This window comes from Chelon labrosus (genome assembly GCF_963514085.1).
Source record: "Chelon labrosus genome assembly, chromosome: 5".
NCBI lineage: Eukaryota > Metazoa > Chordata > Actinopteri > Mugiliformes > Mugilidae > Chelon > Chelon labrosus.
The window spans coordinates 25753933-25769869 of record NC_140341.1 but is presented as its reverse complement, the minus strand read 5'-3'; the positions used below and the strand labels follow the sequence as shown (position 1 = coordinate 25769869).

Genomic DNA, 15937 nt, shown 5'->3' with positions numbered 1-15937 from the left:
AAGTCTTTCAACGCCAAACGTTGCTCTTTTTTTTTTTTTAAATAAACTTGCGTTCTAAGCTACTTAAAACACTGTCTAAGGCTGCATCGAACGGTAACGTTAGGTCCGCTGCCATGTTGGATTAACACACTACAAGCTTCGGTGTCGCGCATAGACGTCGTCATCGTCTTGCTGCCCCCCCCCCGTTCTGTGATTGGTTCCCTATCTCAGGAGAAAATATGGGCGATGGTTTCCAGACTGCTTTTGCAGCGAGAATGAAATCGCGCGCAAAGCAGTATGGGAACACCCAGGCTATATGTTCACAGTGTCCAGTATCCAGAATATTGCTAAAACCTCCCCTCCGTGTGCTGCATTAATGTCCGACATGAGGCCTCTGGTGCAGTGTCACTGTACAGCAGCCTTCAATCCTTCGGAACAGTATAAACAGGTAGCAGCCGCGGTAATAAATCAACAACAGGGTTTGGTGAGTGAGCATTGTTTGTTTGTTGGTCCACAAGGATGTGCAATTCCAATTCAACTCTTTGATCATCAAAGTGCATTGTTTGATGTCAAACTCACTTCTCCCCATGTCACAGTTGCAGTATCCTCTGGCTGTGAGCCAAAACGTCTCGGAGCCATGGTGGCGCGGTGTCAGGCCTTGAGGCGAGCTGTATCTTCTCCGCCTGCCCAAACAATCACATATCTGGGAGACGAACTGTACATGATAACACTGACTGAACATATTGACATGACCTGGTACACACCACTGAGCAAGGTATTGAAGAACTGCACAAAACACATAGTTTTACCCTTGGCGATTTCACTAGCATATTTGGACATTGGGGGGCGGGAATTGTCAGATTTTTGATCCTTCTTGTTGTTGTTATTGTTCTCCTAGCTGTTTTGTGTACCTGTCTCAGAGTAGTGATTAAGGTGTGCTGCACAAGAACTGCCGGTGTAGTGATGCAGGCCCCTAAACTTTCGACTCGGGATGCAGGTATTTCTGCTCTTGATGCACAGGTTGACCCTCCTGAGCTGTTTGGGGACTGGATGTAGCTTTACAGTATGTATGATGATGAGGCTGCTGATGGCACCGAGGTACGCTCTGACACTCTGATTTAGGCATGCCAGGAGAGAGAGCAGCAATAAGAAAGTTATCAAAATGAGTTTACTTATTTGAATTTATACTATATTCTCTTAATTACACGTAAGTTCAAATCACATAGTAATTATAAAGTAAAAGAGTAGTTTCAAACTAGACAATTCCCCTGCGGGAAATCGCGAGAGTGATGCAGTGGCCGCAGCAGTCTGCGATACCATGCTATATTGCTGTGATAGTACGATGCTACGATGCTATGATGATGCTACTATGCCAAGATGCTACTACAGTGCTATGATGCTAAGATACTAAGATGCTATGATACTAAGATGCTACAAAGCTAAGATACTATGTTGCTACGATGCTAAGATGCTACAATGCAATTATACTAAGATGCTATGATGCTAAGATACTACAATGCATCATAGCAATGTAGCATCATTAAAGCATCATAGCATGGTAGCATCATTAAAGCATCTTAGCATCATAGCATTGTAGCATCTTAGCATCATAGCATTCAAATAGTCATTTAAGGCCTGGTTCCTACTGACTGGATGGGTGTGAGTTTGATGTCATGCAGGGTACAACAAACCAAACAGGATGAGGAGGATGCAGTAGGCCTGGCTGAGAGAGAGAGACACTGAGAAGGGTCGTCCTTTACGCCCTTCTACAAACTGAAGGGCAGGTACAGGCAGCAGACCCCTCCCAGCTCCACCTGAAAGCCAGCATCAAATAAGGAAGAGAGTGGGAGGGATCTCACTAGGATCCCCAGACAAAGAACGAGCAAATCGTAACAATTGATCGTTAATCATAATAATTTTAACAATAAAACTCATTACTCCTACCTGAGCAATAGTTTAACAGTTTACGGCACAGTCTTACAGTTAGATAAACAATAATATTAAACTTAACACATCCAGGCTGTAACAAGGAATCAGCGATGAAGTGAAGACCTTCAAATTGTCCTGCGAGTCCAGCTCTTTGTCTCATGTTGGACGTCACTGCAGTCTGTCTGGATCAGCTGGAGGAAAACTATAGGCAGACAAATAGACATGTCAAATAATGTTATGTAACATACTGAATATAACTCTTATGAGTGTTCAACAGCTCATTATTTATTTAATTAAAAACATCATATTATATTAAATTACTCCAATTATATATATACTGTCATTAATGTTGTTGCAAGCCATAAATGTTTCCTACTTTATGTGGTGGAATAATATATTTTTCAGTTTGACACAGTTTAATTTAAAAATATCTTCCCTTTAAATTGTAAAACTTCAACATTATTACTGTGATAAGCTCCCGCTAGCAACGGGGCGAATTAGCCGGCGGCTAACCCCACTAGCCTCCGCGTTAGCTCACGGCTAACTGCCGCGGCTAATTCGTGTTTAACTCCCGCGGGTCCGCGGTTAAATCCCGGTTAGCTAGCGGTTAGCTCGAGGCTAACTCCGCGGTTGAGTCCGCGGCGTTAAGGTAGCGGCTAGCTAGCTCCGTTAGCTCCGCTAGCTTGCTAACATACATGAGCTATGCTGGAAGGCTAGTCGTCGGCTAAATCACTGGGCGGCTAGTCGTTAGCGTCTGTTAGCAGTTTAGCTATTCACTGACCTAATAAGATGAAGGAAACGGGTCAGGGATGTTGTGTCAGGAGTTTCAGCAAAGCAGCCAGATATAATTTGTGTTTAAAATAAAGGAAAAGGTCATAATGTCAGGTTCTGGGCCCCTACAGTACTGCAGTAATGGTTTGGGGGGTTTTAATGTTTTGGCAGATCATGTTTTCCACTGAGAGCTCTTTTCCCGCCTCTCGTCCCCAGCAGCTGCGTGTGTGAACGTGTGTAAGCTGGTTGGGGTCTGGTTGTCATGGCTACCAGGGTCAACTGCTCCTGTTAGAATGTCAGTTGGAAGACGGGGAAAGAGAGAGAAAATGCTGAAAAATCGCCTCGAACAGGAAGGACTTGTGGCCAAACCGTATTTCCAATCATTGAACCGACTTAACTTTGGGCATCTTGAGGCTTTCCTGAACGTCTACATATGCAGTTTGTGGGTAAAATGACGAAATGTGACCTATTCAACGCGATTCAAAGAAAGGTTACGTCTGCTTTCCTCCAGAAATTTCCCTGCCTTTTTAACATGGCAGTCTATGGAGCTGTGGGTGGGTGTTGCTGGCGCATCTTTGTGTCTGACGCCAAAACTATAAGACTTACAGCTTTAGCAGACGAATTTGAGTGAGAAGACACATTTTCCTACGTTTCTATGTATAAATTATGTCTGTCGTGTGAAATTTGTGGCCACGGGAGCAGTTTCTGTGCAGTTTTTTGACTAACTTTCTTCTCCCCTCCTCACTCTAGCTGATGATGTCATCCACTCTAGCACAAACATTCCGCGCAATACACACCCATTATAAACCCTGAAATTTGAGTAAAAACCTACACAACTCTGAGGCTTCATAGTTTAAAAACGGTAAAAGTTGTCGACAAGTGAAGTGAATCTCTGAAGAGAAGGCAAGAGTACCTACGTTTTAAAGTTTAAATGAAGTCTCTCGGTTAAAGTATGCCAGAGCAGTTCATTGTTGAAAATGTCTGTTGAAATATTTTTTTTTTCGGGCTTCTCCATTCATTTCAATTGGGAAATTTGTCGCAGTTTTTTCGCGACTACGTCGCGAAAAAATCTTGTTTGAAAGAACTGTATAGAAGCACACCGAGTCCGATCGAGACGCACGTTTTGATGTATTTTGTGTCTGTGTGCGACGAACGGTATTTGAGTTGAAAGGTTTCGAAAATGCGTAGGAAAAAGTTTAATAATAACTAGACAATTCCCCTGCGGGAAATCGCGAGAGTGATGCAGTGGCCGCAGCAGTCTGCGATACCATGCTATATTGCTGTGATAGTACGATGCTACGATGATGCTACTGTGCCAAGATGCTACTACAATGCTATGATGCTAAGATACTAAGATGCTATGATACTAAGATGCTACAAAGCTAAGATACTATGTTGCTACGATGCTAAGATGTTACAATGCAATTATACTAAGATGCTATGATGCTTTAATGATCACCTATTCATATAGTCATAATATAATCCTGGTGAAAATATTTGCGACTTACGTTGCAAATAATTTCATGTTTGACTACAAAAAGTAATGGTCAGGTCAAGACAGGTATGAAAGTATTCGTATACTTAAGTCGCGAATGTCTTTACTAAGTAGCATGTCTTTACTACCATGAGCAGCAGCTATAACAAAAAGCACAACTCAAATAGTCATTTAAGGCCGGGTTCCTTCTGACTGGATGGGTGTGAGTTTGATGTCATGCAGGGTACAACAAACCAAACAGGATGAGGAGGATGCAGTAGGCCTGGCTGAGAGAGAGAGACACTGAGAAGGGTCGTCCTTTACGCCCTTCTACAAACTGAAGGGCAGGTACAGGCGGCAGACCCCTCCCAGCTCCACCTGAAAGCCAGCATCAAATAAGGAAGAGAGTGGGAGGGATCTCACTAGGATCCCCAGACAAAGAACGAGCAAATCGTAACAATTGATCGTTAATCATAATAATTTTAACAATAAAACTCATTACTCCTACCTGAGCAATAGTTGAACAGTTTACGGCACAGTCTTACAGTTAGATAAACAATAATATTAAACTTAACACATCCAGGCTGTAACAAGGAATCAGCGATGAAGTGAAGACCTTCAAATTGTCCTGCGAGTCCAGCTCTTTGTCTCATGTTGGACGTCACTGCAGTCTGTCTGGATCAGCTGGAGGAAAACTATAGGCAGACAAACAGACATGTCAAATAATGTTATGTAACATACTTAATATAACTCTTATGAGTGTTCAACAGCTCATTATTTATTTAATTAAAAACATCATATTATATTAAATTACTCCAATTATATATATATACTGTCATTAATGTTGTTGCAAGCCATAAATGTTTCCTACTTTATGTGGTGGAATAATATATTTTTCAGTTTGACACAGTTTAATTTAAAAATATCTTCCCTTTAAATTGTAAAACTTCAACATTATTACTGTGATAAGCACCCGCTAGCAAGGCGGCGAATTAGCCGGCGGCTAACCCCACTAGCCTCCGCGTTAGCTCACGGCGAACTGCCGCGGCTAATTCGTGTTTAACTCCCGCGGGTCCGCGGTTAAATCCCGGTTAGCTAGCGGTTAGTTAGCGGTTAGCTCGAGGCTAACTCCGCGGTTGAGTCCGCGGCGTTAAGCTAGCGGCTAGCTAGCTCCGTTAGCTCCGCTAGCTTGCTAACATACATGAGCTATGCTGGAAGGCTAGTCGTCGGCTAAATCACTGGGCGGCTAGTCGTTAGCGTCTGTTAGCAGTTTAGCTATTCACTGACCTAATAAGATGAAGGAAACGGGTCAGGGATGTTGTGTCAGGAGTTTCAGCAAAGCAGCCAGATATAATTTGTGTTTAAAATAAAGGAAAAGGTCATAATGTCAGGTTCTGGCCCCCTACAGTACTGCAGTAATGGTTTGGGGGGTTTTAATGTTTTGGCAGATCATGTTTTCCACTGAGAGCTCTTTTCCCGCCTCTCGTCCCCAGCAGCTGCGTGTGTGAACGTGTGTAAGCTGGTTGGGGTCTGGTTGTCATGGCTACCAGGGTCAACCGCTCCTGTTAGAATGTCAGTTGGAAGACGGGGAAAGAGAGAGAAAATGCTGAAAAATCGCCTCGAACAGGAAGGACTTGTGGCCAAACCGTATTTCCAATCACTGAACCGACTTAACTTTGGGCATCTTGAGGCTTTCCTGAACGTCTAGATGTGTAATTTGTAGGTAAAATGAAGAAATGTGACCTATTCAAAGCGATTCAAAGAAAGGTTACGTCTGCTTTCCTCCAGAAATTTCCCTGCCTTTTTAACATGGCAGTCTATGGAGCTGTGGGTGGGTGTTGCTGGCGCATCTTTGTGTCTGACGCCAAAACTATAAGACTTACAGCTTTAGCAGACGAATTTGAGTGAGAAGACACATTTTCCTACGTTTCTATGTATAAATTATGTCTGTCGTGTGAAATTTGTGGCCACGGGAGCAGTTTCTGTGCAGTTTTTTGACTAACTTTCTTCTCCCCTCCTCACTCTAGCTGATGATGTCATCCACTCTAGCACAAACATTCCGCGCAATACACACCCATTATAAACCCTGAAATTTGAGTAAAAACCTACACAACTCTGAGGCTTCATAGTTTAAAAACGGTAAAAGTTGTCGATAAGTGAAGTGAATCTCTGAAGAGAAGGCAAGAGTACCTACGTTTTAAAGTTTAAATGAAGTCTCTCGGTTAAAGTATGCCAGAGCAGTTCATTGTTGAAAATGTCTGTTGAATTTTTTTTTTTTTCGGGCTTCTCCATTCATTTCAATAGGGAAATTTGTCGCAGTTTTTTCGCGACTACGTCGCGAAAAAATCTTGTTTGAAAGAACTGTATAGAAGCACACCGAGTCCGATCGAGACGCACGTTTTGATGTATTTTGTGTCTGTGTGCGACGAACGGTATTTGAGTTGAAAGGTTTCGAAAATGCGTAGGAAAAAGTTTAATAATAATAATAATAACTAGAAAATTCCCGCAGGAAATTTTGAGAGTGACTCGAGGGCTGCTGCCGGGGTTATTAAAAAAAGAAAAGGAAAAAGATGTTAGCATTACCAATACTAATGTTGGCATTACCATTTGCCACGCTAACGCGCGGCGCTGACGCACTAAACTACACAGTAAATTTTGCAGTGTTAAAGTAACACTTAAAGAGTTAAATTTAACACCATTTCCGAGTGTATTTGGTCCAACTCGGAATTAGTGTTAAATTAACTCTTACCATAGTGTTTAGAATTTAGAGTTAAATTAACTCTAAATAGAGTAAAAATTTAACACTCGCTTACACTGAATAGTGTTATTGAAATTTTACACCAAAGGTTAAATAACACTGAAGAGTGTAAATATTATTCTTGGTAGAGTTGATAATTCACTCTTCTATGGTGTCAAATCAATTCTGATTGAGTTCCATTCCAGTACAGATTAACACTCTAATAAGTGTTGATATTACACACTACTGTGTTGATAATTTACTCTCTTGCAGTGAAAAACAAGCTCTTATAGAGTAAAATTCTAACACTGTATAGTGTGAATGAAATTTGACACCATTTCTGAAAATAAATCTTAGCAGTGTTAATTTTACACTTTTGTAGTGTCAACTTACATGCAACACCATTAAGTGAGTAAAAATCACAAGTTTCCACAAAATAATGCATTTAAGAACTTTATTAGCAGCTCTCAACTATGTCAGGCTGAAATATCATCTCATCAAAACATCTCATGTAGAATACAAATCTACATTTAAAACATTGACCTTAAGTCTGCATAAAATGACAATATGGAACAACATAGAAAGAAGAATCTGTCGTTCCATACTTCAATTGTACATCAAATGGTCTGAAGTAACGCAGCTCATTTATGTTCAACATCTTTAGAACCCTGTCAGGATGCAGCCTGACCTCTGTTTCCTGTGGAGATAAGCACTGTAAAGCTGCATCTTTAGCTTGACTATGAATCTCAGAACACACTTCTTCCATAGAGGAAACAAAACTATTTACAGCAGATTGACTTAATCCGGCTGCCTTGAGTTGTCCAACAGCAGAAGCACACATATCTAGAGTGCTCCTATTGGAGTTTCTCAACAGTTCAGATGTTGTGGTTACCTCATCTTTGTTACCCGTCAGCGATGTTGTGGCTGTCTCATCTACATTAGCTGTCACCACCTATCCTGTGCTCAAATTAACATCAGTGTCAACCTCCTGGTCAATATACTCAGTGTGTTTGGTGTTTAAATGTTTCCTAAAACCAGAAAATGTACCAAACACACATCCACATCCAGTCTGGGCACATTTAAGCCTGAGATTTTTTCCAGGTAAGTAACCATGAACTAATCGTAAATGCCTAACAAGCATATTTGAACTTGTTAACTCAGCCTGACAAACAAAACACTGACCTTGCCGACATCAATGTTGTACACTGTGGTTTGGATAAAAGTGTACATGTTGTGGAGCATGCTGTTGTATGATGTGCCAAACACAAAATGAGCCTTAAACAGTTCATCAAAGGCACCAAGAGAAGAGGTTGACCTGCAAGGTATGGCATTCTTGTCAAGAATGATGAAGAACTGATGGATTGCATTCTTCTTAACTCCAACAGCCAGGAGATAGGGTTGAGCTCTGGTGGTGATGGCATCGAGATGCTCTTGAATGTTTGTTCCACTCTGCGAAGACAAACACATGAAGATATGATTACAATTGGACAATTGTAATACATAAAACCAAAACAAAAAGAACAGAAAAACTAAATAATAATACTTTAAGTGAGACATATTCACCACCAACTAGTTGCTTATTAGAATACACGTTAGCATCATATTGGCTGTCAGTACTCATTACAAAGCACTTTATTAATGCCTTATTGTGCATGACCATATTCTACAACTATTAGGCAATTATATAAGATTTGTCCCTCAATAACCTCCAAAAACACAAACCTTCTTGAAGACCACAAGATGCTTCTCTGCTTGGGATGCCGAAACCTTTCCTGGTCTCTTCCGACCCTGAGCAGAGGGTGGAATCAGGTGTAGCAGCAATAAAACCGACGAAAGGTCACTGTCCCAACCTGTAACAACAATCGTGTGTTCAATCTCAACACACTTCAGTTATGCGTGCTGTCAACAAAATTCAGTGGCTCTGCAATGGCAGTAGCATTTAAATAAATTAAAAAAAAACAATAACGGAAAGATAGCAGTTTTATATCATCACAAGAAGTTATCCAAATCAAACCATGGGACAAACACTTCAGTGCTTTTGAAGTTTTGTTCAATATACTGCGTACATAATGTCCTCTTACATTTATCACACATCCAGATATGTAAATGTTTAGATATGATAATTATATATTCCAAGTATATGAGAGCAGCAGAAGAAGAACAAGAACAATTATCTTACCAAAGTCAACATCAACTTCAGTGCCATCCTCAGGAGGATCAGCTGCCAGCAAGAGTTCTTCAAGCTCACTTGTGGATAGAAGCTTTCTGCATTGTTGGATGATCTTTTTCTTGAACATGACCGGCCACCTCTCCAGAAGCTTGCTTGAGGTATCCTCTCCAAACATCAGAATGAAATCCTGTTCAACCTGGGGTGGGGTGGTGATGGGTGACAATTTCAATTTCAGGCAACCAAAGTTAACGGGTGATAGTTATTGGGGTATTACTACAACGCCTGTCTACCGTCTTATAAAAACTATTCAACTGTCATAATGTTTTCAAAATAATGATAGATAATTACCAAGCCTTTGACGTCTTTAAAACGTGGAAAGTCAGACAGTATGTTGCTCGACTGCTGGGGGTCAAGGACCATGTTGTGGCGATACACAAACGTCAGTTTCATTTTCTTCTTGACAGTGTCCTCATCAGCTGAATGTTTCATCAATGAGATTGCTTCGTTGCACTCATCTTCAGTCAGGGCAGTCTCTGGATCGAACTCGGACTCTCGTCTGACAGTTGGTCCTCCAGACATGGCTTCACCAGATGATCCTTTGGCTGATTCTACATAACATGGGAAAATACAGTATTATAAATACTGATATCAAAAACAGTTTTAGAAACCTGGCAAACTTTTAAAGAGGTACTCTTTACTCTTTACACCAAAAGTATAAACTTAATTACTGACTGTACTGTGATGAAACATATCAGTGCTGGTGTTAATATTGACATTTTTTTCTTCACAACTTATGATTATTACTATTATTTTGTGCATTGAAAGTGGCTCAAAATGTCTACTGTTTTGAATCACCCTAAAATTTGCCATGCCAGCCTGTAGACAAAGTCAGAGGAATTGAAGGGTGTAGTTAGACTTCAAGAAAAATATTGTATTATTTTAAACATTATGTGCAACAAATGCAATAACTGATCTTGCGACTGTTTTGTTCCATACATTTTTCCAGTATTACCTCCAAACGACGATCGCCTGTCTTTAGCTGTGCCTCTCTGAATAGTTTTAATCCTCCAGGCCAAGTACCCAGTTCCACTCTCACCATCATAATAGTGCTCCTTGGAGGATGAAAGGATAACAAAAAAAAAGACATTCATTAATAACATTTAAAAGTGAAAACAACAGGCTCCGATAGGATTCAAAATTTTTCAATACAGCATTTAACATTACTACAACCATTACTGTGTGCAACTCACATAGCCACTCTTAGAGAATGGGTCACTGAGGTAGGGGAATAAGGTCACTATTCCTCTGGCGTACATTTCTTTCACTTGTCTGGGTGGGGATGTACTGCAAGGAGAAAGGGGTTTGCGGTTATATTCACTGGATTTAATTTCGATTTCAAATTAATCTCTAAGCAGAACACAAGGACTGTTAACAAATTACCCATTCTTTTCCGTCATGTCAGCTGCTAGTATGTTGACCATTTTTCGTCTGGTTTCATCAGTCAAGGATTTGGTTCGCCTGTATTCATTTATTACACGTTCCCCACCAGGTTTGTTGGTAAGAACGGATTCCACCAACTTGAAACACAATACAAAACAATTCAGCACATTAGGACTATATCCACTGCAAATCAGAGTTCACTTAAATGCTGGAAATAAATTCATATCATGGCTAAAGATGTCCCGATTCAATCTCAAAGATATCGGCGGAACAATCAGCAGACTACAGACAGTTTATTAATTCAGGTAAAGGCTGCACCGAAGTAACAAACACTGAAGAGCTCCATCCAGACAGTGACAAGGTTATAAGGATTACAGAGAGGATTTGTTAATTTATATTTTATTGTTAAAGATAATAATAATAAAAACAAGCATATAAATTTAATTGATTTTAATAACTTTGATGTACTTGAAGTGTACACTTTATTATAATAAAATAAAAAACTTTCAGGAGCTAAAAAACAAAAAACTTCAAGACATAATGAGATCAACAATGTCTTCCAACCACGTAAATGTCATAAGAACTTATTTCTAAGAACTTACTTGCTCAGCTTCTGCGTCCAACCTCTGGCGTTTTCTGGAGGGACTATCGGAAATGATGTCTGTGTCCTCAGAGTCCAAGGAATTGAGGGATGATGGTTGGGATTGCTCAGGAGAGGCTACCGTGGAAACAGATTCTAATCATGAATTGAGAAATCGAAATAAGAACACATTATATAGAGTTTGCTGATAACCCTAACCTGTCACTTCTAATAAACATCATAACATAATAGAAATTTAACAGAAACAAACCTGAGTCATATTTGATGGTTAACACCCCAGTGGAGGGATCCGTTACTACATCCTGAAAAACATCTTCATCCAACTCAGTCCCTGAACTGTCGACAACTTTCACACCTTCTGTTACAGCTGGGACACCAAACTTTGCAAATGCTAGGACACAGGAACAAAAGCTTGTGTAAACAAGAAAACCATTGCTTATCTAATGATAACATTTCACTACTCACTTAATATTCACTGAGTCTGGATTACCTTTTACAGTAGGGCTCAAACAAACACTTAATGTGAATTAAAATTATTTTTTATGTTTTTGTACCAACTATACTTTAAACAATGCATCCAACGTTAAGGGTGTGGTTAGAAAGGGTAACACAAAACACATATAGACGTTTGTAAGATATTGATTCATTCCAAAATCCAAGAACTTAAAATTTTCCATCATTTTATATTAATATTCCAGTATATCAATTTTAAACAGCTACTATTACTATTAGCATTTAAAGCTCCTTGTGCAAATCTTAATTCCCTGCAGAGAGTATCAGCACAGTTCATGGTTAAAGTTCATGTGCTCATTATTACAATAAACAAAAACTATATGCACTGTATTCCCTCAAATTTGAGAATATACATAACATACATAAGAATATCATGCATTTCAACTGAACAGTCCAGAAGCGAGGCCACCTTTTGAGGTGAATCACGTTCACTTTGAATATAATAAAGTTTGTTTCAAGCCACCAAACTGCTGGGAAATAATGAGCTATTTTGCAGAAATGACCAGTAAGATTTAATTTAACTTAATCATGTCATCTTCCTGAAGGTGCCCAACTGTCATACAGATTTACTTTACATTGCTGTAGTAACGTTACTTAATCCTACCGTTACAATACAAAAACCACCGGGCGCGTCCGCATTACATGTGCTATTCAATGTTTCAAAACCCACCGGCAGCCGTGGTACGGGAAGCGTCACCAAAGCGGGCCTCCGCTGATCTATTTTTGACGGACACCGCGGGCAGCCCGCTTCAACACAGAGCACCTCGAGCGGGCAGAAAAAGAAAAAGAAAAAGACAGAAAAAGCAGAGAGGATCCGGTCGATTTTCAAAATAAAACACACCGCGCAAACTACCGGTAGTAAAAACAGACAAAAGAGAAACTAATTAACTACGTAGCATATTTACACACGGAGAAGCAGATCTAGAAGCACATAAACGAAAGAAAATGACAAAAATCTGAGCAAGTAAACAAAGTCTGGCGGGCTAATCGCTTCTGAAACGCTCCCGCTAGGGTTTGAAGTCGCGTGCAGGACCGACCAAAACAGCGTCACGTGACAGAGACGTGCGGGTTTCGGGGTTAAATTTAATGTCTCCAACACATTAAAAACGACAACGTCTGTCAGTAACACCTGCGGTAACTTTAAAATACAAAAGACAACGCTTACTCAGTACCCAGAGTTAATGTCTACCCGCTCATGCAAAGGCAACGGATAGTCCAGCTAACATGAACTTTAGCTAGTTTAGCCAACTCCCCACACTAGCAATCTTCGCTATTCCACTATAATATTTGAACGTCACAAAGAACTACACAATCACACATCCACACTGTATTAACAAAGTTAACATAACTCTTGATAATTTGAGTGTTTGCTAGTTAATGTTAATTAGCTAACGTTAGCTACCTTAATGCTGCTCGCACATGGACTTGACATTCACTCGGCCACTACACATTAGCCGTCTGAAATTCGGCATTTGAAGACATAAAACGAGTTAAAGTTCACAGTTAACAGTGATATAAAGTCATTCTAAAATGCTGCTTCTGTTGAAAGGACAAATAATGCGTTTAATAGTCAATTAGGAGACACTTACCGCAGTCCTTCGGCACGAAGAAAATGGCGGCCTGAAATTTCCATTAGACGAGGGGGGTGGGCGGAGCTTTCCAGAGTACGTTTGACACTCCGTAGTTTAACGACGTATATTTTCACCAACACTGGGCGGTATCTTACTCCAGCTGTTGTTGTAATAACTCTGAAGGAGTCAATGTACTTTGACACTGCATATTTAACACTGTAGAATTTACTTTGAGCTAAGGGTAGAGATTAGCACAGTCACGCACACACACAATAGAAAACATTCAGCTCAGATGTACACACAGAGCAAGCAGAGTGACAGTCACCTCAAAAAATGTCTTGCTTTACCTCTCTGTTACTGCCTGTCTGTCTTTTACCCTCTCTCTGTCTCTTTCTTTGTTATTTACTTAAATAAACTGAAATTAACTGCCAAGGACTACAAAAATGGCTGCAGCTGTGGCCCTGGCCTGAGGCTGCCATGGTGACTCTGCTGGTTGCCATGACTACTCACAGACACAGGAGAGGAGAAGGAAGAAATTTTGATTTTTTGCCCTCTGACAGTCCTTGCATTTGGGCTCACTGAGGCAAAACCAAAGCTCACATCAGAAAAAAAAAACAGACAGTGATTGGCAGGAGAAGTTCCCGAACACACTGATGTAATTTTGGTGTCTCTGGAGTAAATATTGTGGAAACTGTGGCGAGTATAAGAAGAGGGTGGATTCAGCTTTCCTCGAAAATCAGCTTCATATTTTGAATGGGAGTTTATTGGCAGTTGGAGCGGGACACTCCTCACTCTGGGGCACGCCATTCAAATTCAGAAAATGTCTCGTCTTAGGCGAGCACATTGTATGAATCAGGACAAGTTCCTCTACAAAAGTGAAAAAAATCTAATGTCTACGATGTAAGATGTGCCCAGGAGCAGCGTGGAAAGAGAAAAATTTCAGTGAATTTCAGACAGCCTCTACCACTCTAGCCTCTGAGGTCTCCCACTCTACGCCGAACATTCCACGCAATACACACCCATTATAAACTCAGAAATTTCACATGATTGATCACAATGATTGACGAGTGATTGATCGAAAAGTATAAAAGATATCAAAAATCTGAATAGAACTTTTATAGAGGACAAATTTACCTACATTTTAAAGTTTAAATGAAGTCTCTAGGTGAAATTTTGCGGGAGGAGTTAGCTTTTGAAAATGCCCCTCAAAAGTGTCAGTTTTTTCGTTTTTTCGCAGTTTCCCATTCATTTCAATGGGACGATTTTCGCAGTTTTTCGCGAATAAATTCGCGAAAAATTCGTGGATTCCTTATAAAAGTAATAGCACACCATTCCCGATAAAGGCGCACGTTTTGATGTAATTTTTGTCGGTGTCGCCCCAAAATTGCGGGGCGAGTTAGAGACCGAAAAAAGGTACGGAAGATGAATAATAATATAGAAGAAACACGCAGAAGAACAATAGTGTCTCGTGGCTTCGCCACGAGACACGACTCCCCATATAGCTTAGAGCTATATGGGGAGTCGTGTCTCGTGCGTAGCCTCGAGTCACTAACTAGACAATTCCCCTGCGGGAAATCGCGAGAGTGATGCAGTGGCCGCAGCAGTCTGCGATACCACGCTATATTGCTGTGATAGTACGATGCTACGATGCTATGATGATGCTACTATGCCAAGATGCTCCAATGCTATGATGCTAAGATACTAAGATGCTATGATACTAAGATGCTACAAAGCTAAGATACTATGTTGCTACGATGCTAAGATGCTACAATGCAATTATATTAAGATGCTATGATGCTTTAATGATCACCTGTTCATATAGTCATAATATAATCCTGGTGAAAATATTTGCGACTTACGTTGCAAATAATTTCATGTTTGACTACAAAAAGTAATGGTCACGTCAAGACAGGTATGAAAGTATTCGCGACTTACGTCGCGAATGTCTTTACTAAGTAGCATGTCTTTACTACCATGAGCAGCAGCTATAACAAAAAGCACAACTCAAATAGTCATTTAAGGCCTGGTTCCTTCTGACTGGATGGGTGTGAGTTTGATGTCATGCAGGGTACAACAAACCAAACAGGATGAGGAGGATGCAGTAGGCCTGGCTGAGAGAGAGAGACACTGAGAAGGGTCGTCCTTTATGCTTCGCCTTCTACAAACTGAAGGGCAGGTACAGGCAGCAGACCCCTCCCAGCTCCACCTGAAAGCCAGCATCAAATAAGGAAGAGAGTGGGAGGGATCTCACTAGGATCCCCAGACAAAGAACGAGCAAATCGTAACAATTGATCGTTAATCATAATAATTTTAACAATAAAACTCATCACTCCTACCTGAGCAATAGTTTAACAGTTTACGGCACAGTCTTACAGTTAGAAAAACAATAATATTAAAGTTAACACATCCAGGCTGTAACAAGGAATCAGCGATGAAGTGAAGACCTTCAAATTGTCCTGCGAGTCCAGCTCTTTGTCTCATGTTGGACGTCACTGCAGTCTGTCTGGATCAGCTGGAGGAAAACTATAGGCAGACAAATAGACATGGCAAATAATGTTATGTAACATACTTAATATAACTCTTATGAGTGTTCAACAGCTCATTATTTATTTAATTAAAAACATCATATTATATTAAATTACTCCAATTATATATATACTGTCATTAATGTTGTTGCAAGCCATAAATGTTTCCTACTTTATGTGGTGGAATAATATATTTTTCAGTTTGACACAGTTTCATTTAAAAATAT

At 40.3% G+C, this 15937-nt stretch overlaps 1 protein-coding gene across 1 annotated transcript; it reads right to left on the bottom strand.

Annotated features, from left to right (window-relative positions):
• Nucleotides 1-7855: 7855 nt before the first annotated feature.
• LOC311487998 (uncharacterized protein) lies at nucleotides 7856-12079 on the bottom strand. The gene is made up of 3 exons (XM_084544500.1): nucleotides 9070-12079; nucleotides 8613-8740; nucleotides 7856-8339 (listed from the first exon to the last, which is right to left on the bottom strand). Exons 1-3 carry the CDS (start codon nucleotides 9233-9235, stop codon nucleotides 8043-8045), a joined length of 591 nt encoding a protein of 196 aa, XP_084400626.1. The 5' UTR covers nucleotides 9236-12079; the 3' UTR covers nucleotides 7856-8042.
• Nucleotides 12080-15937: the final 3858 nt, after the last annotated feature.